We start from the raw sequence: 25323 nt of genomic DNA, 5'->3' as shown, positions 1-25323 counted from the left end.
CATCAGACATACTGAATCATAAATTCTGAGGGCCCAAAAATCTGTTTTAATGGACCCTCCAGGGGATTCTAATGTAAGCTAAAGTGTGAGAAGCTCAGCATAATATTTTTTTTTTTGGTAGTGCTCAATCACTCAGTCATGTCCAGTTCTTTGTGACCCTCTGGACTATAGCCTGCCAGGCTCCTCTGCAATGGCATTTTTTAGGCAATGATACTAGAATGGTCTGCCATTTCCTCCTCCAGGGCATGTTCCCAGACCCAGGGATTGACCTGGAGTGGATTCTTCACCTGCTGAGCCAATAGGGAAGTCATTTTATAGTGTTTATTTTTGGTCATGCTGGGTCTTCGTTGCTGCTGGGGCTTTTCTCTAGTTGCCGAAAAGTGGGGGCTACTCTCTAGTTACAGTGCATGGACTTCTCATTGCAGTGGCTTCTCTTGTGGAGCAGAGCTCTAGGGTGCTCAGGCTTCAGTAGTTGTGGTTCCCAGGCTCTAGAGCACAGGCTTAATAGTTGTGGTGAATGGGCTTAGTGGCTCTGCAGCATGTGGGATCTTCCTAGATCAGGGATCAAACCCATGTCTCTTGTATTGGCAGGAGGATGCTTTACCACTGAAGCTTAGCATAATAGAAAAGACTCTTAACTCAGGGTCTGACAGACAAGAGTTGGGGGTCTACCTTGGACCCTAATTCATGGTAAAATTTTGGGTGAGGTTCTTAAATGCTGAGCTGTGACTTTATTCTACTCTGTGAGACTAAGAGTGGTAGTAACAGGGTGGTATGCTACTGCCAGTGCTAAGTCACTTCAGTCGTGTCCAACTCTGTGCGACCCCATAGATGGCAGCCCACCAGGCTCCCCCGTCCCTGGGATTCTCCAGGTAAGAACACTGGAGTGGGTTGCCATTTCCTTCTCCAGTGCATGAAAGTGAAAAGTAAAAGTGAAGTTGCTCAGTCATGTCTGACTCTTCATGACCCCATGGACTGCAGCCTACCAGGCTCCTCCATCCATGGGATTTTCCAGGCAAGAGTAATGGAGTGAGTTGCCATTGCCTTCTCCAACAGAGTGGTATAAAGGAAAATAAATAGAAATAGGCACTTGATCCCTGATCAGTCAGGAAATGGTAGCTTCTATTCATGAAAGTGAAAGTCACTCAGTTGTGTCCAACTCTTTGTGACCTCATGGACTGTCCATGGAATTTTCTAGGCCAGAATACTGGAGTGGGTAGCCTTTCCCTTCTCCAGTGGATCTTCCCAACCCAGGGATCGAACCCAGGTCTCATGCATTGCAGGCGGATTCTTTACCAGCTGAGCCACAAGGGAAGCCCAAGAATACTGGAGTGGGTAGCCTATCCCTTCTCCAGGGGATCTTCCTGACCCCAAAATTGAATCAGGGTCTCCTGCATTGCAGGCGGACTCTTTACCAACTGAGCTATCAGGGAAGCCATATGGGGTCATTCAGGAGACCACAGTTAGATCACTTCATACTAAACAAGGTTTAGGCAAGCTGCTCCTGTTAAACCAGCACATATCTAAGCATCATTACTCTTAATAAAGCTTTGTTTATCAGAGAATGGACCACCTGCTTCAGAATTATCTGGTATGTCAGTTTAAAAACATAGCTATCCCGTATTCATTTCAGTCCTACTTAATCTGCATCTTGCGAAGTGTGGTCTGGGTATCTAAAAGCTTCAAAATTGTTCCCTGAAGATGCTTCAGCAGACTGAGGTGTAAGAATCATCAATTAAAATGAAGAGATAAGATAAGGCTCAACTTAGCTGTTGTTTAACTATCGTAGTCCGGAGAAGGCAATGGCACCCCACTCCAGTACTCTTGCCTGGAAAATCCCATGGATGGAGGAGCCTGGAAGGCTGCAGTCCATGGGGTCACTAGGAGTTGGACACGACTAAGCGACTTCACTTTCACTTTTCACTTTCATGCATTGGAGAAGGAAATGGCAACCCACTCCAGTGTTCTTGCCGGGAGAATCCCAGGGACGGGGGAGCCTGGTGGGCTGCCATCTATAGGGTCGCACAGAGTTGGACACGACTGAAGTGACTTAGCAGCAGCAGCAACTATCGTAGTCACTCTCCTACAGAGATACTACACTGGGAAGTGTAGTGTACTACTTCTACACTGGGAAGTAGAACCAAGAAGTGAACTTGACTCCCCTATTCACCACCCTTACTTGTGGTGGGTGATGGGTGGCTTCCTGGATTGCTCTCAGCTGGCCAACCTGAAATTGAGGCAGTTTTACTGATTTCTGAGGGAAAATGCTCCTGGTATAGCAGAAAAGAACTGGGTTCATGGGAGCCTGTGATTGCAAAAGATGCATTAAGTGGAAAAGTCTTAAGTTTGGTTTTCCAGAAAGATGTACCTTTTTCAAGGAATCTGTAATCTCTTAGCCTGGGCATAGCTCAAAAACTTTATCCTGTTTCTTTATCTCCTACTCCAACCAAGACTGCCAGTTAATGAGCTATTCTTCAGGGACCTCTGGTTTCAGAGGAAGGAATGGCCATTTGGGGATGTTCAGGATGTGGTTAATGCAGAGAAGGGAAGAAGAGGGGGCTGGGGAAAAGAGGGTTGAAACTCAAGTGACCCAGACAAGCCCAAACCACCAAGACACCAGTATGCAATTCTGTAAGCCCCCTTACTGAGGAATACATATATCAAACAAAACTCAAAGCAGAACAAAATGTCAACACTAGCTAACATTTGTTAGGCCTCCTTATATGCTAGGAGCTTTATATTTATTATCTCACTGAAACATTACTACAGTCATAGGACTAAGTACTAACAGTGTGTTCTGAGTTTTAATCCCAGGCAAAACAACTGACATGTCCAAGCCCTAAACTCTTGCTACTCAAAGAGTAGTTCTTGGACCAGCATCCCCCAAGAGATTGTGAGAACACTCCCAGACACACCCCAGACCTACTTAAGCAGATTATGCATTTTAACAGAAATCTGTGGGTAAAGTTTGAGAAGGACTGCTTTAAAGCAGAAGGGTTTTCTGCAAGTGTGCTCTAGTGCCCTCAACATCAAAAACCCCATGGATGCTGGAGAGCTATGCAGATTCCAGACTAACCAGAAATCTCTGCAGCTAGGGTCAAAGATGCTGCAGCCTCAGTTCCCCAGGTGATTGCTATATATGCTTAATTTTGAGAATCACTGCCTTTGGTTTTCCTGCTTCTGCCCCTCGCTTGCCAGTTAAAAGAATAAGAAGGTCAAATTGGAACAGGTGAATTCTCTCTGTTGTCATCTGCAACGATGACAAAAAGAATCGGGAGAATAGCTCAGCCAGCCAAAGTAGGAAGGGCCAAGGAGAAACCTTCTGTCTCTTGACTTTAATGTTTTCCAGTTCAGACTGTGCCATGGACATTTGAAGCTCAATTTCTTTTTTTATTTTGTTTTTAAAGAATGCCTATATGAAAACCTGTACTTTTTCTAGTCACTGACTCCAAGGCCAGTGCTCAAGTTATTTCTTTACCCTGCACTGGTTTACATAATATTTTTCTCCTCCACAAACCTAAAAATGGAAAGTGGAGTCTCAACCTGTTTCAAAACACTCCAGAGGAAGGTACCAAGTTGAGGAAGGTACCATGTTGATCAGGCTGACATGGCATACCTGAGAGATGGATATGATGACCGTGATATTTGTGTCCTTAAGCACAACTCATCAGGATCGGTAAACAACGCTGATTAAGTTCTTGTCTAAGTTCTACGTTATTATTACAGAAACCCCAGAAGTGGCGGATGCAGCAAAGTGCAAGGAAGGAAGCTTGAGCCGTGAGCGTCATTCTGAGCACGTGGCACAAGTTACTATGGTGCCTCTAGGAAAGTTGTTCAATTTATTCAAGCCATGGTTTTCCCATTTGTTCAGGTGCTGCAATTTCAGCCATCTCGCGAGACCAGGCAGGTCCTGTAAATAAGCGGTCAGAAGTAATCAGCCGGAAGTGCGCTGTACAGGGCAGGCTTCTTCTGAGGGTTCTCCAGTGCGGGTCTCCCCAGGCACCATACCAGCCAAATGGAATGCAGCTGTGACTGAATTTGACCCCAGATACACTGTCTTTCAGAGGCTTTACAGCACATAGTAATGTTTAGGGTTTGCTGGCCACTGGGGGTCAACATGTTCACTGCCTGCAGGGAACTGGCCAGAAACAGGAGACGAAGGAGACCCAGCAGCAGTTGATGACCTCAGTCCTGTTACTTCAACTGAGAATGAGCGCTAAGCCGCTGAGCTTCCCAAGAACAAGCTGAGGACATCAGGCCAAAGAGGAACCGGTATTTTTCCTGAAGGTAATAAAGCTGAAAAAACATTCTAAGGAAGATGCAGTATAATTTTGGTAAAACGTGGAAGAAACTTTTGATGCTAGTAAATGGGGATGGGTGGTCACTTTTTGTTTATTTCTTTGGTGGGAGAAAAGGTAAGGATTATATGTAATGTACCCTAGATTTATTTTATTTTCCCCCCAAAAAGGGAAAAAAGTTCATATTTATATAATTTAATGTTCATATTTGTATAATTTACTTGATTTTTACTGTCAGAAATATGTGTATTTAAAAGGTATTAAATAATCAGTTTCCCTTGATTTTAAATGTTATGTTGTGAACTCTTACAATTTACTGTTAATACCAGCATTTTATTCAGATTTTTGTTTTATACAATATATATATTTTTTAAAGATTTTAATTGTAGATATAACAAACACTAATACGAAAGTGCAATGGTTTGGGTGACACCTCTGGCTCTTTAAGGGCAAAAATCTATTCTCCATTTCCAGGCATATGAGGGTCTTCAAATAGATGTTTATTGACTTAATATTGGTTCTCAAGGTGTGGCCCCCAGCCAATAGCATCAGCATCACCTGGGAACTTGTTAGAAATGCAAATTCCCAGACTCTACCCCAGATCTACTAAATCAGGTTTTAATAAACCATCCAGATGATTCTGATGACCCCTACAGCTTGAGAGTCTCTGATTTAAAATTTACTCTTAATTGGCGCCACTGATTAGGGTCTGAGCAGTAATTCAGTCCTGATGTTCTTATATTATATTCCTCATATTTATAGGTATTAAACTAGTGTACTTCCAAGTACACCAAGCTTCACAACCAACAATGAGGAATATGGTGATACAGATGCTACAATCAAGGTGAAGATACAGTTGACTAAAGCTGTCACTGAATAAAATCCAGGTGCACTCCACGGGTAAGTGGAGGACCATTCTGGTTTTTTTATTCATTCATTCTGTGTTTTGGTGCCTGTTGATTGTATGTTTCATTCTGTACTAATAGTTTAAATGGTTCAGAAAAATCCTGTTTGAACAATGATTTGATGCAGTATGACTTACCTATATAACCTTCATATAATATCTTCAGTTAATATTATAATATCAAGAGAGAAAGCAGTACACTCCTAAATAAAAGGAATCTGCCACTTAGTTGTTCTTAGAGTGTGCATGTGTGATATCTTTATCTTGGAGCATAGGAAGGGGAATGATTTTATGAGTTTCTTTGGTGTACAGGAGCAATCCATCTCCACAGAATCCTGGTTTGAGAGTGCCTATTACTTTAGCATAATTAATATTATTTGCTTGTTAACCTACAGTTCTCTTATGATCTTAAAAATGTAGCTTATTAGTCATCATCGTGATCATATTGTGCCTGAAAGAAAGAACCATATCTCCAGAACTTCTGCATCAGTGTTCTTTCTCATAAGGTAGCAATGCTTAGAACAAAATGTGGGCCACTGCTTAGTGGTTGATTTGTGAGAGCTTATAAATTGTCGCTAGGTTTTCTGGGTGACATGCAATAATTAAGTCCTTCATGGAAAACTCAAAATAGAATATTTTTCCCATTTATTTCAAAGTTCTGTGTACTAAGATACTGAATTAGGCTGTTTACTCATAGTAAGTGTTTACATGTTCTCTCTTTGGTCCCAGAAAAGCCATATGAAACCAAAATTTTCTGTACATTTACACATGCAAGTAGCTTGTATAACTATAAGTGTGTGTGTATCTGTCTCTGCATAAGCTGATTATTTAGAAGGTTAACAAAAACTAAACAATTTTTAAGTGAATTGCTATAAATTGTCCTTGATTTTTAAAATTCACAACCAAATGTTAGAAATTCATCAGCATTCATGGGATCTACTGAGTCTCCTCTTCTATTTTAGCAGATTAAGTCTTACCTCTGAGGTTAAAGTCTTTGAATTTTCTATAGGCCCAATTCTTTCCTTCTTGTTCATAAGATGCTTGCTTCCCATCCAGTGGGCTAGAGTTGACAAAACTCAACCATGTATATTAAGCACAGATTTTTGCATGACAGGATTTAGCATGCCCTGCCTTCCTGGCTCTAACCATCTGATGGGATAGTACAAACACTAACTGGTCAGCAACATCCATTTCCTCTTCTTCCTGGCCAGGCATTTAGCAGCTTCCATTTGCTGCTACGTGTGACTCATGGCTGAGATCTACCAATGAGTGGTACAGGGAATGAGCAAAAACGAAGTGTGCCCTTGCAGGCCTAGCCCCAAAACCCTCCCATGTACCTACCTCTGCACATAATTTCATGTTCTTTACACTTCCTAATTGATATACTATGAACAAAATTTATTGAAAGTGTTTTCAGTAAGAAGAAGTTACACTATTGGACATGACCTTGTATGTGGGGAGCCTCAAGTCTCAGGAAAGTCCCCAGAGAAAGATGAGAAAAATATATATTTGTACTTGCTTTGGTCATTTCTTAAGAGTTAGTAGTTTTACCTAAATGAGGGAAAACTTCAGAAGAACTTCAGCTGGGTATAGTGGAGACAAAACTATCCAAAATTAAAGGAAAGTGTGAGGTTTTAAAGACTCTAAGTGGTGTATTTTATTTGTATTAACACAGAAGGAATAAACTAGGGCATTAAAGTCCACACAAGTGTCTTTTGCAATTTTAGATCTACATAAGAATAACAGTAATTGTTTGTTGCACACAGTGCTTGGCTTCTTTTGGTATAGTCTTTGAAATACTTGGCTTTTGGTTAAAAGCCAAAGGGTGATCTTAAACAGTTGCTTTGTTTTTGAATAGAAGTTGGTCATTTTGGACTTTCTTTGAACAGTTGTGTACATGGATGAGGTGGGAGCACTCTGACAAAAGTGACACAAAATAAGGAAGTTCCTTGTCTAAATCTAGAGAATTTTAAAATAATAATAAAACCAATTAAAAATCAGTCTGCTTTTCACTATGGCCATATGCCGTTAATTCTAAACAATGACAATAAAAAAATACTTCCTCTACCAGAGCAGACTGCTCACACAACTGGCTCTCTTTATCCCTCAACCCAGTTTGTGAAACTACTAGGCACCTGAAGTATTTTTAAGGACAGTTTTCAAGAGCTTTCAGTATAATAGGAGATGTATCCTACTAGGAAATATAATCAGAGAATTTTTGAGTGAAACATAGGCTATTATTTCTGTCCTGAAAAGTGGAACCAGTGATTCCAGGAAAGCTTTATGCAAGAGCTTGTTCTTAATATTTGTAAAAGGTCCTGAGCAATACAGTATATTTAAGAAGAAAACTACCTTATGCATTGTATAAAGAAGATGGCAAACCTCAAAACTAAATCAGTGAACCAAGAATGGGAGATGACATTAGGTAGAATCTAGTAAATAGCATGTCAATCATATTGAGGCAGCTGACATGAAACTCATTTGACAAGTGTCAGTTTTTCTCTTGTGTTTGGAAGGAAGTTATCAGGTCTCTATGAGGAGTATTCATACCATATGGTCAAAGCAGCACTTCTGGAAATACCACCACTCAGCTATGAGTAAGGAAGTGCTATGGTTTTGGATAGGGGAAAAATTGGAGGTACCTCATCATAATTCTTATGGAACAAGTGATTGGTGTTAAGGTTATGGGTTTTGTAGAGCCCTGCTACTTTGCACAGTGGTTGTTGCATACAACTGAAAGGTGGAGAACCAGTCTTACCGTCTTGACTGTGTTGACCTGCCAACAGCAAGTCTGAGCCCAGGAATGCTTTCAGGGCTCACCATAGGTCTCCAAATGCCATATACTAAGTCTCAGTCAGTTTGACCTCTACCTTTTACCAGAGATCCACAAACTCTAGATTTTCATTCTCTCTCTTCCCATTACTGAACCTCATTCAAATAAGGTATCACTTAAGACTCACACTTCTCTTCTGTGCCAACCCAGGTCAAAGCATTAACCAAGAAGCACATAGGCATTTGAGAGGGAGTATGATTGTTTGGTTAAGACACACATAGAAAAGTTTAGGAGTAACGTTTGGGTTTGAGAAAAATGAGCATTCAGTACCACTTTAAGTAATGGGAACTATTTTGATATCTAATGAACCCTCATTTGCCATGGCATAAACCGTGGTCATCAGATCTCAACAAGAACAGAAGTCTACTTCTTATCCCTGAACATTTGTTCATGAGTCCTCAGTGAGCTGTTACTTTGTGCATGATACTATCATGAATAGGCCACTTCATCATTATATTGGCCAGTTTCAAAATGGGATATGTCAATAATGAAAGTGACCTTGCCTCTGATGTGGTCCTTGTCCTGCTGCATATACATGGTGCAGTTCTTTAGAAACAATTTAGGATGGAAGAAATAGTTATCTAATCCATTGTTACCTTCCCTGATTTGAGAGACAGAATTAGAACTTCCTTGGCAGGGAGCTAAGGAAAGCTTGCCCAACAAAGGCTTTGTGCAAATTCCCATCCCTCTGTGCCAACCAAACAGACCAACGTTTGTTGAAACCTTTTCTTTTTTTCCCTAAGTGTGGCTTCCAAAAACCAAAGAGAGAGAAGAGAAACCACCAAGGAGGGACCCTTGGGGGAGTAACGAGGGACCCTATTTGTTAATAAGGGAAAGCTGGGTGGCAAATGGGCCCTACATTTGAGCCAGAATTGCAGTTCTGTCAAGATCCCCACTGGTAGGTCCAGGGCTCCCAGAATTCAAGTTCAAAGCTTTTTACACTAAGAAATGACAAAGCCCTCCCCATTCAAGCTCTCTAGACAGACAAACTTGAAAGTGGAATTTTAAACAAGTTCTGGCAAGTTTCTAAAACTCTTAATTTTTAAAAAATCCATTAAATAAAATCCTTTCAAGATCAGCATTTCTTTTAGCATGGCTGAAGTTTTTTAATGTGCCTCTCGGAGGCATAAACAATCAATGCAACCATTAATTTGGAGGCCTTCCTCTCTGGCAGTGGTGCAAATTGAAAACTAATCGTTCGAAAGACGTTCTGACTAATCGGGTCAGGGGGAAAATGAATAGTGTTCCTCAGAGTCCAGTCAGCAGCTTTATTTTGCTGTGATTTTTAATTTAAGGGGAAAAACAGAAGGAGAAAGAACAGAAAATGTCAGTACTGCTTTTTCCGAAGACACTTTGGTAAACTTTGCCAATAATGATATTTTTATTGGATTTAAATATCAGGGGCCCCTTTTCATTTATTGTAGCCCTATTTCCTTTTGTTTTCTTTTGTGTTACTCTCAATATATTCAATATATATTACATTTGGGTGGATAGAAAGTTGTATAAATCTCCAGTACTTGAAATGTATTTATATAAGCACTTTTCTCAATTTCTGATGCTGTGTCATTGAGTTGTAGAGCTGGTGACTTTTCAGTTGCTGATTATCATTCAGGTTTTCTGCCTCTCAGTGAATCAAGTTATGGTCAAGGAATCCCTTTGTCCAGGGATTGACAAAATTTCTATATTTTCAGCCAATCTAAGACCTATCTTCCATACCAGGTCAGAGTTTCTCTTTCTGGGTGGTGGCCAATAGTCAACAGACAGAGGAAAGGTAGCCTCAATAACCTCTTACAGGAGGCTAATAGATGAAACAAACTCCATAAGCATATATAGCATTTGAAACCTTAGGCTGCTTTCTTAAACATCAATTGGGCCACAATATCACCTAGTCTTTGATTTTAAGGAAAGGTCTGGTGGAGTCATAACTAGTAATCTTTTTCCCAACAAAAAAGGAAGGGTAGAGGGAATGTCAAGGAACTTCTGCAATTTATAGATCAATGACTCATTGAAAGCTCAGATCAACAATTAAGAAGCATGGAAATTTATGTTGAGATTTCAAGACATTATTGAGATGTGAGGCCTTAAATTATCCCTGATAAAATCACTCTCTTTTTTTGTCTTTTTAAAATTAATTTATTTTAATTGGAGGATAATTATACAATATTGTGATCATTTTTGCCATACTTACTAAGTTTGAAATCTGTTCAAAGTCAAAGGGATCTGTGGATGTGTTAAAGAGAGATTTTGGTGATGGATCTCCATTCTTGCTCATAATCATTAAAATAATTTATTTATCATTTCACAGTGGCTAACTCTGAACTCTTTAATATAGCATGAGGTCAAGTCTTTAGTCTTTCTGGCTTCTGTGATGCACCATTACAGGTTGAGACGCCTTCATGGATCTCCTAGTACAGGTTCCTAGCCATGGAAAGCACGTCCTTACAAAATGTAGGACGACCCATTTCATGTTCCTGCTGCCTTAGAGTGGTAATTTTGTCACTTAAACTCCTTAATGGCGCGAAAGAGATTAAGTCAAATGATCCTCAGTGATGGAAGTAGCCTGCAAGGGTGCCAGGGACCAGGGAGGGGGAGCTTCTCAGCCCTACTGTCACTCGCAGTGACATCCAACTCTGCAATATGCCGCTGACTGCCTCGACAGAGGCACCATCTTGTGTGGCCCACCCTTTCTTTCTTCAAATAGTGCTTGTGTTCTTAAAAGCTAGAGTCTACTGGTATAGGCACCATTCAGCACTGGGCACTCATATTGGGCAGAGTTAATACCAGACAATTGTGGGGGCACCTACCTTCCCTAAGCACCTAGTATGTTATCATTCAAACAAGGACACTTTTGAGAGGGAAAGGAGGTAGTACTAACAATATTCAAGGGCAACAGTCCAGGACTTCCCTGGGAAAACTGAAATGTCTTGCCCTCCTACTATGACCTACATGTGGATACCATATGTATCCGTACGTCACTACCTGTACCAACCAGCTGCAGTCAGGAGCAGGCTGATACCATGAAAATCTTAAGTACAAACTTGGAACCTGCTTGGGAAATTCACCATAAAGGGAGAAACCATGATTCTGGCCTTAAGATCTCCCTCATCCAACCAGTTATCAAGTCCTGCTCATTCCATCTCTTGAAGATCCCTCTCATCCATCCCCATTTCTCCATCCCCATTACCCTCACTTTGGTTCACTAGATTATGGTAGTCTTCCCACTCCAGCCATGCCCTCTTCCAATCAATTCTCTCTCTGTATCAGGCAGAGAAATTTTCCTGAAACCAAAATCAGGTATCATTCTAGGCACAGGGGATCTAGAAGTAAATGAGCAAATCAAGGCCATGCTTCCAATATCTAACATTCAAGACAGATGATGAACAAGTAAACTGCTGTGTGCTAAGTCACTTCAGTCATGTCCAGTTCTTTGTGACTCTATGGATTGTAGCCTTCCAGGATCCTCTGTCCATGGTATTCTCGTGGCAAGAATACTGGAGTGAGTTACCATGTCTCCCTCCAGGGAATCTTCCCAACCCAGGGTTCAAACCTGCATCTCTTACATCTCCTGCATTGGCAGGCGAGTTCTTTATCACTAGCGCCACTTAAGTAAACTAAGAGATAATAATTTCAGAGTTTGATAAGAGCCAAAGAGGTGTGCAACAGAATGAGGTGATTGGGAGTAAGGGTAGCTGGGAGGAGGCTACTTAAATTAAGCTCGTCAGGGAAGCCTCTCTGGCGAGATGATGCTGGGTTAGATTTGAAGGATGAGATGAGACAACTGTGTTAACAGAGTTCCAGAGAAAGGGCATTCCAGGCAACAGAAAGAGGGACATTAGAAACCTGAAAGTGAGATACACTCAGTTGTTCTCAAGAAGCAGAACAGGAGATGTGTGTAACTGGCACACAGTGACCAAGGGGCAAAGTAATTTGCAAACAAGTCAAGAGGGTAGACGAGGGCCAGGTCACTTAATGCTTTGTCAGCCAAGATAAAATAAGTTTACATTGCTCTTAGACTAAAAATCCAAAGCCATTAAATTAAGCAGAAATGGTAATAAAACTAATTACCTTTTTTAAATTTAAGTGGACTCATTTTTTAAAATTTATTTTTAATTGAAGCCTAATTTCTTTACAATATTTTATTGGTTTCTTCCATACATCACATGAATTAGCCATTGGTATACATATGTCCCCTCCCTCTAGAACCTCTGTCCCACCTCCCACCCCATCCTATCCCTCTAGGTTGTCACAGAACACCCATTTGAGTTCCCTGAGTCATACAGAGGATTTCCACTGGCTATCTGTTTTACATATGGTAGTGTATATGTTTCATGCTCCTCTCTCCATTCGTCCCATCTTCTCCTCCTCCCTCCTGTGTTCACAAGTCTGTTCTCTATGTCTGTGTCTCCATTGCTGACCTGCAAATAAGTTCATCAGTACCATCTTTCTAGATTCCATATATATGTGTATATGGTATTTGTCTTTCTCTTTCGGACTTACTTCACTTTGGATAATAGGCTCTATGTTCATCCACCTCATTGAAACAGACTAAAATGTGTTCCTTTTTATGGCTCAGTAATATTCCATTGTATATATGTACCACAGTTTCTTTATCCATTCATCGTCAATGGACACCTAGGTTTCTTCCATGTCCTCAGTTCAGTTCAGTCGCTCAGTTGTGTCTGACTCTGTGACCCCATGAATTGCAGCACGCCAGGCCTCCTTGTCCATCACCAACTCCCAGAGTTCACTCAAACTCACGTCCATCAAGTTGGTGATGCATACAGCCATCTCATCTTCTGTCGTCCCCTTCTCCTCCTGCCCCCAATCCCTCCCAGCATCAGAGTCTTTTCCAATGAGTCAGCTTTTCCCATGAAGTGGCCAAAGTACTGGAGTTTCAGCCTCAGCATCTGTCCTTCCAAAGAACACCCAGGACTGATCTCCTTTAGAATGAACTGGTTGGATCTCCTTGCAGTCCAAGGGACTCTCAAGAGTCTTCTCCAACACCACAGTTCAAAAGCATCAATTCTTTGGTGCTCAGCCTTCTTCACAGTCCAACTCTCACATCCATACATGACTACTGGAAAAACCATAGCCTTGACTAGACGGACCTTTGTTGGCAAAGTAATGTCTCTGCTTTTCAATATGCTATCTAGGTTGGTCATAACTTTCCTTCCAAGGAGTAAGCGTCTTTTAATTTCATGGCTGCAGTCACCATCTGCAGTGATTTTGGAGCCCCCAAAAATAAAGTCTGACACTGTTTTCCCATCTATTTCCCAGGAAGTGAGGGGACCAGATGCCATGATCTTTGTTTTCTGAATGTTGGTTGAGCTTTAAGCCAACTTTTTCACTCTCCACTTTCACTGTCATCAAGAGGCTTTTTAGTTCCTCTTCACTTTCTGCCATAAGGGTGCTGTCATCTGCATATCTGAGGTTATTGATATTTCTCCCAGCAATCGGGATTCTAGCTTGTGCTTTTTCCAGCCCAGCATTTCTCACGATGTACTCTGCATAGAAGTTAAATAAGCAGAGTGATAATATACAGCCTTGACATACTCCTTTTCCTATTTGGAACCAGTCTGTTGTTCCATGTCCAGTTCTAACTGTTGCTTCCTGACCTGCATACAGGTTTCTCAGGAGGCAGGTCAGGTGGTCTGGTATTTCCATCTCTTTCAGAATTTTCCACAGTTTATTGTGATCCACACAGTCAAAGGCTTTGGCATAGTCGATAAAGCAGAAATAGATGTTTTTCTGGAAATCTCTTGCTTTTTCAGTGATCCAGTGGATGTTGACAATTAGATCTCTGGTTCCTCTGCCTTTCTAAAACCAGCTTGAACATCAGGAAGTTCACGGTTCACATATTGCTGAAGCCTGGCTTGGAGAATTTTGAGCAGTACTTTACTAGCGTGTGAGATGAGTGCAATTGTGCGGTAGTTTGAGCATTCTTTGGCATTGCCTTTCTTTGGGATTGGAATGAAAACTGACCTTTTCCAGTCCTGTGGCCACTGCTGAGTTTTCCAAATTTGCTGGCATATTGAGTGCAGCACTTTCACAGCATCATCTTTCAGGATTTGGAATAGCTCAACTGGAATTCCATCACCTCCACTAGCTTTGTTCGTAGTGGTGCTTTCTAAGACCCACTTGACTTCACATTCCAGGATGTCTGACTCTAGGTGAGTGAACACACCATCATGATTATCTTGGTCATGAGGATCTTTTTTGTACAGTTCTTCTGTGTATTCTTGCCACCTCAATATCTTCTGCTTCTGTTAGGTCCATACCATTTCTGTCCTTTATCAAGCCCATCTTTGCATGAAATGTTCCCTTGGTATCTCTAATTTTCTTGAAGAGATCTCTCGTCTTTCCCATTCTGTTGTTTTCCTCTATTTCTTTGCATTGATCGCTGAGGAAGGTTTTCTTATCTCTTCTTGCTATTCTTTGGAACTCTGCATTCAGGTGCTTATATCTTGCCTTTCCTCCTTTGCTTTTCGTTTCTCTTCTTTTCACAGCTATTTGTAAGGCCTCCCCAGACAGCCATTTTGCTTTTTTGCATTTCTTTTCCATGGGGATGGTCTTGATCCCTATCTCCTGTGCAGTGTCACGAACCTCAGTCCATAGTTCATCAGGCACTCTATCAGATCTAGTCCCTTAAATCCATTTCTCACTTCCACTGTATAATCATAAGGGATTTGATTTAGGTCATACCTGAATGGTCTAGTGGTTTTCCCTACTTTCTTCAAGTCTGAATTTGGCAATAAGGAGTTCATGATCTGAGCCACAGTCAGCTATTGTAAATTGTGCTGTAATGAACCTTGGGGTACAAGTATCTTTTTCAATTATGGTTTCCTCAGGGTATGTGCCTAGTAGTGAGATTGCTTGGTCATAGTGTTATTCCTAGTTTTTAAGGAATCTCCATACTGTCTTCCATATTGGGTGTATCAATTTACTTTGCAATCAACAATGCTAAAGGGTTTCCTTTTCTCCGCACCCTTTCCAGCATTTATTGTCTGTAGACTTTTTGATGATGGCCATTCTGCCTGGTGTGAGGTGGTATCTCATTGTCGTTTTGATTTGCTTTTCTCTGATAATGAGTGATGTTGTGCATCTTTTCACGTGTTTGTTAGCCATCTGTATGTCTTGTTTGGAGAAATAGTTGTTTGGATCTTCTGTCCACTTTTTGATTGGATTGTTTGTTTTTCTGGTATTGAGCTACATGAGCTGCTTATATATTTTGGAAATTAATCCTTTGTCAGTTGTTTCATTTGCTCTTTTCTCCCATTCTGAGGGTCTATCAACCTTGTTTATAGTTTTCTTTGCTGTGTAAAAAAATTTAATTATATCCCACTTGCTTATTTTTGCTTTTATTTCCATTTATCTAGGAGGTGGGTCATAGAGGACTTTCCTGTGATAAATGTCATAGAGTGTTCTGCCTATGTTTTCCTCCAAGAGTTTTATAGTTTCTGGTCTTAACATATCGGTCTTTAATCCATTTTGAGTTTATCTTTGTGTATGGTGTTAGGAAGTATTCTAATTTCATTCTTTTCCATGTAGCTGTCCAGTTTTCCCAGCACCACTTATTGAAGAGACTTCTCCCCACTGTGTATTCTTGTCTCCTTTATCAAAGATAAGATGCCCAAAGGTACATGGGTTTATCTCTGGGCTTTCCTTCTTTCTTGTTCCACTGGTCTGTATTTCTGGTTTTGTGCCAATACCATACTGTTTTGATGACTGTATAAGCTGATTCATTTCTATGTGAAGAATACATTGTTGGTGAAAGGGACACAGATTAAAAGCCTATATCCCCATTCAGATGAAAGAGGATAGAGGCTGTTGGAAAGGAATGAGGCTTTTTGGCATGTTACCAAATTGGTGGCATTTGTGGCTACTTGGATAAACATTTACAATGAAACATGTATCTTTCAAATGTGTTCCAGTCTCCTTTTATTATTCCCTTAAATGCATAATTCTGACCTTACTTTTATTCCATTTAGTGTTTGTTAAAGCTTTATTCTTTGAAAACTGAACTTTTGATTTCTGGTTTTGTTCAAGTAGCTTTGTATATTTTTTTCATTTTTTTGCCACTATATTTTTTTAATTGAAGTATATTTGTTTTACAGAATTTTGTGGTTTTCTGTCATACATCAACAAGAATCAGCCATAGGTACACCGATGTCCCCTCCCTCCCAAATCTCCCTTCCATCTTCCTCCCCATCTGACCCTTCTAGATTGACACAGAGACCCTGTTTGAGTTCCCTGAGTCATACAGCAAATTCCCATTGGCTATCTATTTTACATATGGTAATGTAAGTTTCCATGTTACTCTCTTCATACATCTCATCCTCTTCCCCCACCCCCCCGGCCCCCCTGTGTCCATAGGTCTGTTCTCTATTTCCATTGCTCCCCTAGAAATAAATTCATCAGTACCATCTTTCTAGATTCTATATATGTGCATCAGTATATGATATTTATATTGCTCTTTCTGACTTCACTCTGTAAAATAGGCACTAGGTCATCCACCTCATTAGAACTGACTCAAATGTGTCCCTTTTTATGGCTGAGTGGTATTCCATTGCCTATATGTACCACAGCTTCTTTATCTACTCTGTCAATGAATATCTAGGTTGCTTCCATGTTCTAGCTATTATAAATAGTGCTGCAATGAACACTGGGGTACGTGTGTCTTTTTCAGTTTTGATTTCCTCAGGGTAATGCCTAATAGTGGGATAGCTGGGTCATATGGTGGTTTTATTCCTAGTTATTTAAGGAATCTCCATATCGTCTTCCATAGTGGCTGGGTCAATTTACATTCCCAGCAGCAATGCAAGAGGGTTCCTTCTCTTTTCTCCACACCCTCTCCAGCATTTATTGTTCGTAGACTTTTTGATGATGGCCATTCTGACTGGTGTGAGGTGGTATCTCACTGTAGTTTTGATTTGCATTTCTCTAATAATGAGTGATGTTGAGCATCTTTTCACTTGTTTGTTAGCCATCTGTATGTCTTCTTTGGAGAAATGTCTGTTTACATCTTTTCCCCACTTTTTGATTGATTGTTTTTCTGATATTGAGTTGTATGAGCTAGTTGTGTATTTTGGAAATTAATTCTTTGTTAGTTGTTTCTTTTGCTGTTATTTTTTCCCATTCTGAGCATTGTCTTTTCACCTTGTTTGTAGTTTCCTTTTCTGTGCTAAAGCTTTTAAGTTTAATCAGGTCCCACTTGTTTACTTTGATTGATATTTCCATTACTCTATGAGGTGGGTCATAGAATATCTTGCTTTGGTTTATGTCATCAAGTGTTCTGCCTATATTTTCCTCTAAGAGTTTTATAGTTTCTGGCCTTACATGTAGGTCTTTAATCCATTTTGAGTTTATCTTTCCCTGGTGGCTCAGATGGTGAAGTGTCTGCCTACATTGCCAGAGACCCGGTTTCAATCCCTGGGTTGGGAAGATCTCCTGGAGAAGGAAATGGCAACCTACTCCAGTATTCTTGCCTGAAAAATCCCATGGGCGGAGGAGCCTGGTAGGCTTCAGTCCACGGGGTCACAAAGAGTCAAACAGGACTAGACGACTTCACTTTCACTTTCATGGTGTTAGGAAGTGTTCTAATTCCATTCTTTTGCAGGGAGCTGTCCAGTTTTCCAAGCACCATTTATTGAAAAGGCTATTTTTGCCCCACTGTATATTCTTGTCTCCTTTATCAATGTGTATATTTTTATACTAGCAAACCATGAGGTAGTTAATTTTAGAGCATAAAAATTGAAATTCTAGAAATACCCACAGAATCTTAGGAAATGGCTAGAAAAATGTATCCCAGTGAGTCTAAAACTTGGCTCCTGACACTGATTTTTTAATTTGGAAAATCCTAAGTATTTAAATCCACTGCTTTCTAATGTTTACCTCCAATTGCCATTGTTGTGGCTTTCTGATCAACATGATAAAATTTGTTAATTTGGGGGTAAATAATCTAGTGTTGCAAAATGAAGGTACTGTACTTTTCAACATCTGGTGAATGAGTTTTAATCATGTCTGGTGGATGGATGTAGATGGAGTTAAAGATGCAAATATCCATATATCCATCAATTCATGTGTGTCCTCAAAGATAACAAATCCACACCATGGAGAACAGTCTCTTGCTTTTATAGGCTGCCAGTGTGTCATGTTACCTGCCATTCTTTAAAAAGTTAAGATCTATATTCTTTGTATATTTTTGTTCTCTCTAAGGAGCAAAGGCAGTTAATAATTGGCTGATTGAATCCTAGCTTGATCTTGTTCAAGAATCGGGCATTACCTTGTTTGAAGAGCAGTAGCAATGCTTTTCTTAGTATCTTGATATGTCCTGTGCACGGAAGACACATGCAGTACAGATGTGTCTGGGCCATTTTCAGCATGCTGGCTGTCAGAAGTCTGCAGGAGGAAATACCTTCTTGATTAAATTCTTGGAGGCTGACATTTTTTGTTATTCAGCCTGCTGAATGATTTCACATGTGCTTTTTGCAGAGTCAGAATACTTTAGTGATGTACAGGATAGTTATTTCCTTAGCAGCATGAAATTCTTTTGCCCAGTAGGGTGGGGAAATCATCTTAATTGTATGAATAACAGGCAATTTCTGTTAGGCAGAAAGATATGTTACCTCTTGGCTATTTAATATATATTTTTAGGTCAAATAATTATGACGTGAGGAAAAGATTACACCATCATTTAATGAATTTCAGATTTTTACAAGATTTCTCCACCACACACACACACCCCAACCTCCACTTTTCTCCCTGAAGAACAGCTCTAAGCAACCGTCTTACCTAGTAACCCCCACCCCGAGATGCACATTCCACTGACCTTACCTGTAGATCATCTCCTTGGATTATGTTTTCTTTAGACATGCCCCAGGGGAAAAATACTGTCCAAAAAAGGTCCTGTCCTAGACCCTCCCAGAATGACATAATATTAAGTGTTTTCTGTATTCAACAATGATACTGTTTTGAAAACTCACAGCCGGTTTGAATTTGGTTAAGTCCAATGTTTTCTTTCGCTTTTTGGTTCTTTATTTCCCAGGGGCCTGCTACCTTTGTGCTTAGCTTGAAATGTAGTATTCTCCAGCAGAGAATGCTTTCTGGTATATTTAACGCAACTAGGGCCCTGAATGAGAAGTTTAGTTATAGATAAAAATAAAAGATTAAATTTTAATTAGCTTCAGAAATCTTTATTTTGTTAAAAGTAGAGTAATTATGAAGTAGATTATTATAGGGTTATTTTATAAATTGAAAACAAGAAAAATAAAAATCTTTCATTGTATGGACTCCATCTATATTTTGCCTTTACATCACCATTACCCTTAATTCTCTCAAACACTGAGTTGTACACTTTTATTCCTGTTAAGGTGTTTGCATGAGTTCTACAAAAGAGCTGAGGGGTTTCTTGGGATGTGGGACTGGGAGCTAAAAATGGGAAAGTCCCAGCCAAATTGGAACAAATTGGTCTCCCTGGAAACTACCCATCTGTTTGGTGGCCTAAAACAGAATGATCATTTCTCACAGTTCTGTGGGCCGAACGGATGGTGGTTCTGCTGTTTTTGCTGGAGCTCTCGATATGGCTTAGCTGATATGGCTTAGCTCAATATGCTTAGCTGAGGCTGAATGGGGGTAAGATGCCTAGGTCCTCAGCAGAGATGGCTGGGATGGGATCTTCCATCTCAGCATGGGGGCCTCAGGGCTCCACAGGGCAAGCATAGAAGCTGCAGGGTCTCTTGAAATCACGTTCTGAAGTTAAATATTGCCATTTCCACCACATAGAGTAATGAAGAGAGACACAGGCCAGCCCAATTCAAGGCATGGGAAAATAGACTTCTCTTAAAAATCTTTCTTATTGAAAGACAGTTGACATATAATGTTATGTTAGTATCAGGTGTGCTACATAGAGATTTGATACATACATTATGAAATGATCACCATGATAAATCTAGTAACCATCTGTCCACATACAAAGTTATTATAATATTAGTGACCACGTTGTGCTATATATTCCATCCCTGGGCTTATTTATTTTATAACTGGAGGTTTCTACCCCTTAATCCCCTTCGTCTATTTCACTCACCCTCCCCGCTGACAACCATCTGTTTAGTCTTTGTATCTATGAGTCTGTTTTCATTTTGTTTTTTAGATTCTGCATATAAGTGAGATCATATATGGTATTTGTCTTTGTCTGACTTATTTAGTATAAAGCCCTCTAGAGTCATCCATGTTGTTGCAAATGGCACGATTTTTTTTTTTTATGGCTGAGTAATACTCTATTGTATTCTGCACTTTTGATGGGAGGAGTTTCAGTGAATATGTTCATTCATGAGATTCAGTAAATTTAAGAAATTTCCAAGACCATGTAGCTTCTAAGTGGCAAATCCAGCATTTGCACCCATTTCAAACTGTGTTTGAAAAACCCAGTTTTTAATGGATTTGAGTTGCCATGCCCCAGTCGGGTATAACTTCATTTGATAATCTGGGGAGCAACTGGGAATCTTCCTGCTGTTCTGGGTGGAGTAGAGGAGATACAGGTGGAGAGGGAAGAAGGACACAGAAGCAGTGATCTATGATGGCTGGGTAATCAGCATCACAGAAATCTGTTCACTCTACTTGGAGAATATATAATGCATACTTTCCTGATTCTGTAAATGTGTTCAGGCTCCTACTGTTCTCCTGCCTCCTACTTAAGTACAACCTATTTCTGAAAGTAGATTCTTCAGTGGGCCTCAAATGTACTATATTCTTTGTCTAGATGTTGTTTCTCTTTCTCTTAGGCAGTGGTCTCATTCTTTTGCTATATAAACCTCTGTATCATCTTCTGCAGTTGAGAAAGTTTTGTAAGATAGTTGCCTTAAATTCATTGTTTTCAAAGTCTGGGGATCCCTGAGACACTTTCATGAAATCCATGAGGTCAAAACTATTTTTCTAATACCAAGATATTATGTGTTTTTTTCCTACTTTCATTTCCTCTTGAGTGTAAAGTGAAGTTTTCCAGAAGTTATGTGATGTGTGATACTGCAACAGATTTTAGTTGAAGCAGATATAACTCCATTCCTTTTTATTAAGACATTAAAGAGACTTGAAAAGTATATGCAATAATGAATTCTTATGTTTTTTCCCCATAGTTAAGAGAACTTTTCATTAAAATTGGTTTTTGGCATATAAAGAGTTTGCTGTGATATTTAAAGTAATAAATATTTTTAGGTTTTTCATTTCATTTCTTGTATTAAGACTTTAATTTATTTTTAATTAAAGATTAATAATTTCAAACAATAGCTCTTTGGGATCCTCAATTTAAGATAGAGTTCTGAGAGCAAAAAATTGAAGATGATGAACATCTTATTAGTTGCCATTTGCAAAGCCTCCACCATTTTCTACACATTTTCTTTTGATCCTCCCGATAAACCTATTGGGAAAGTACACCATTAATCTCCAGACCCAAAAGGCATAAACTAGGGCCCCAAATAATTAGTCATACAGCTTGTATGCTGTGCAGCTAGAATTTGAAGCTAGTTCTGACTCAAAAATCAAACTTGAAAGGAATAAATAACCTCCTTGCATGCAACATACCTGTTGCTTTTCTGGACAGAGATTGAAGCAGAGGTCAAGAAGACTGGATAAATTACTTGATGTCTCAGGCAGCCAAAAGCCAAGACTTTCTGCTGTCTGTCCTACTCCTCATAGGGACTTGTCCTTTCATATGGCAATTCCCACTCAACAGGAAGAAACATTTGTCCCATTGATTATTCTGTTCTAAACTACAGACAATACATGTGCATCGTGTTGCATTTTCCAATTCTGTTACAGGTCAGCTTGTGCATTTTATTTATTTCAATCTCTTTTGTAATAGTAAAACAGTTAACAATGGTAAAAAATTTACTGAGTACTTACTGTGTGTCCATTACTGAGAGGAGGACTTGATACCAAGATCCTGAATCCTCACAAGAATGCTCCCAGGTGGGCAGTGGGGTCTCCCACCAGCTTTACAGGTGAGAATATGGACTTGCTGAAGGGAAGCTACTTGCCTGAGGTCACTCAGCTAGAAAGTATGTGGTGAGTCAGGTCTGGATGGTTCCCAAGCTAAGATTATTAACTAGTGTGCATTAAAAAATCCTAAAGTTCAGTCACTCAGTCATGTCCGACTCTTTACGACCCCATGAATTGCAGCATGCCAGGCCTCCCTGTCCATCATCAACTCCCGGAGTTCACCCAAACTCATGTGTATCGAGTCAGTGATGCCATCCAGACATCTCATCCTCTGTCGTCCCCTTCTCCTCCTGCCCCCAATCCCTCCCAGCATCAGAGTCTTTTCCAATGACTCAACTCTTCGCATGAGGTGGCCAAAGTACTGGAGTTTCAGCTTTAGCATCATTCCTTCCAAAGAACACCCAGGACTGATCTCCTTTAGGATGGACTGGTTGGATCTCCTTGCAGTCCAAGGGACTCTCAAGAGTCTTCTCCAACACCACAGTTCAAAAGCATCAATTCTTCGGCGCTCAGCCTTCTTCACAGTCCAGCTCTCACATCCATACATGACCACAGGAAAAACCATAGCCTTGACTAGACGAACCTTTTTTGGCAAAGTAATTTCTGCTTTTGAATATGCTATCTAGGTTGGTCACAACTTTCCTTCCAAGGAGTAAGTGTCTTTTAATTTCATGGCTGCAATCACCATCTGCAGTGATTTTGGAGCCCCCAAAAATAAAGTCTGACACTGTTTCCACTGTTTTCCCATCTATTTGCCATGAAGTGATGGGACCAGATGCCATGATCTTCGTTTTCTGAATGTTGGTTGAGCTTTAAGCCAACTTTTTCACTCTCCTCTTTCACTTTCATCAAGAGGCTTTTTAGTTCCTCTTCACTTTCTGCCATAAGGGTGGTATCATCTGCATATCTGAGGTTATCGATATTTCTCCCGGCAATCTAGATTCCAGCTTGTGCTTCTTCCAGCCCAGCGTTTCTCATGATGTACTCTGCATAGAAATTAAATAAGCAGGGTGACAATATACAGCCTTGACGTACTCCTTTTCCCATTTGGAACCCGTCTGTTGTTCCATGTCCAGTTCTAACTGTTGCTTCCTGACCTGCATATAGGTTTCTCAAGAGGCAGGTCAGGTGGTCTGGTATTCCCATCCCTTTCAAAATTTAGGTGGTGAGTCAGGTCTGCATGGTTCCCAGGCTAAGATTATTAACCAGTGTGCATCAAAAAACCTAAAAGGCAGTGTCAATCTGTGTATGGAAAGGAGTTCCCCGAGGTAAGCTTGAAATTAGTGAAAGGCAGCAATTTTACCTTCAGAGATTTTACGAAAAAACCAAGTGATGCAACCTCTTCGCGTATAAGAAAACAGATACAATTCTTTTAATTTTGTCCTTAGCTTAACCATTCACTAACACCCAGCAGCTCGGAGTATAGAGAGAAATGCAGTAAATTCCTCATCTGTATCTGGTCCCACCCAACATGCCAACTGTGTTTTGGTTTTAATCCTGTTTGGTGTGTCTTCCTTCTGCCTGGAAGTCCTGCCTTCAGTTTTAAAATCTCATGGTCACACCAGGAGTGTGAGAAGTGATAAGAAAGCTGAGGTTTCTCAGGTGTCAACAACAGATGTGCTCATCCCCTGGAGCCCTGGAGAAAACAGTGATAGGATTTCCCTTAGGGTTGTGCTACAGGTGCCCTGGGAGGGAATGAGGATGAGACTCATCATTTACATTGATGCTTTCAGCAAGCCTCAGTTCCAGTTGCAAATTTGGGTTTTAACAACCTTGCCAACAATCTCTGATTCCTGCTAAAGGTTCAGGTTGCTGCTATTGTCATAAAAAGCTGAGAATATTGACCTAGAAAAGGATCATCTCTAAGCCAGCCTCTTACATAATTTGAATAGCATTTGTGAATTGTCTTTGAGCAATAATGCAGAGGAATTCGATATATTGTGAAGACCTATCTGACTAGACAGCTTGTTGTTGCTTAGAAACCTAATATTAGAGACACAAAACAGACAACTTTTGTCATTCTAAATCCATCCACTTAATTATCTCCACCCTAAATTAGCTTAAGAAACACAGCAAGTGCTTGTGTACCAATCTGGATAACATAGGAAGATGACCAGAAGGTAGAGACAGAGTTGTGCGTGTAAACTTCTCTTTCTGCCACCACCTGCCCTCTTGCTGATCCTCTGGCCCAGGAATGCGGTGGATCCATCTGAGCATTCTATGTCCAGGATTGCTGCCTCTCCTTAAAACAACAATGCATGTGCATATCTCTTTGACACTCTGTTCCTTTGAGCAACTTTATTGAATCCTGTAATTCTTGATAACTTAGGGTACTCAAAACTGCAATCAAAGGCAGGATGAGTGCACTTCTCTTAACTCTTGCACTCAATTAAAAGATGAGAGCTACATTCTTGTCTCTGTGACCTTAATGCCCTCCCCCCAGTGCCTTGGAAATGGTGAACAAGTAAATAATATTACAAATAATACCAGTAACAGCTAGGGGGCTCTATGTTTCAGATAGTACACCAAGGGCTCTATCCAACTCCCCTAAGAAGTAAAAACAGTCATATCCCCATGTTATCCATCTTTTACAGACTGAGGAGTACAGAGCGAAGCCTAGTCTCCCAGCCAGCAGGCAGTGGAGCCCAGGCATTCAACTGTTGGTATTCTACTGCTTCCAAATACTTGTTGACTGAATGAGCATCTTTGTAATTCATGTTTTCTTTCTCCCTCTCCTCCATCCTCTCCCCTGGCTGTCTCTGTCTCCTTCACAAGTCTCAGCTGTTTGTCTTCCTTTTTCCTCTGAATTCACTGGCTGGCTTGAAAGACTACAGGGAAATCATCTTTTTGTTTGCCTCAATGTTTTTACTTACTTTCAAATTTTTCAGTCAGTGTAGAACCATTATTTCATGCCCAGCAATTCATCTGGGTCCCAAAGCACGCCCATCATTTCTGTACCAGCACCATGTCCAAGTCCATTTACACAGGGGACACCTCGGTGCTCTGTTACTTTTTGTGGGTTTTTTCCCTCTGTGCCTGAAGTCCAGACAAAGTGGTTTTGTTTGTTTATCTTCCTGTACCCCTTCCCAGATGAAATGAGCCTGGAGGAAACCAGGATTTTTTTTTTTTTAGTTTTGTTTTTGCTTTGGTGCCATGGGTAACATTTTTCAAATTCTGTTTGCTAAATTCAGGACTAGTTAAATTCTTAAGCACTGACCAGGCAAACATTTTTTGGGTCCAAATGATGACCTTGGGAAGGGGCTTGGGGACAGCAGGACAGGATGGTTAAGAAACTG

At 40.4% G+C, this 25323-nt stretch overlaps 1 protein-coding gene across 2 annotated transcripts in view; it reads left to right on the top strand.

The window, feature by feature from the left end:
• The window catches only part of LOC147369581 (uncharacterized), a 476034-nt gene that overhangs the window by 163690 nt on the left and 287021 nt on the right, over positions 1-25323 (top strand). Inside the window, exons 3-6 of one of the 2 annotated variants that reach the window (XM_086412193.1) lie at positions 2452-2631; positions 3872-3958; positions 4065-4287; positions 5061-5198. In XM_086412193.1, the coding sequence (XP_086268319.1) occupies positions 2452-2631; positions 3872-3958; positions 4065-4180 (383 nt within the window). In that variant the 3' untranslated portion in view covers positions 4181-4287; positions 5061-5198. Of the gene's footprint in view, positions 1-2451; positions 2632-3277; positions 4288-5060; positions 5199-25323 lie in introns of those variants that run through there. The other variant, XR_015167603.1, reaches the window with a different exon arrangement.

This window comes from Bos grunniens, chromosome 7 (genome assembly GCF_055505025.1).
Source record: "Bos grunniens cultivar Pamir isolate PY7600 chromosome 7, Bosgru_T2T1.0, whole genome shotgun sequence".
NCBI lineage: Eukaryota > Metazoa > Chordata > Mammalia > Artiodactyla > Bovidae > Bos > Bos grunniens.
This window is presented reverse-complemented; position numbering and strand designations above follow the sequence as displayed.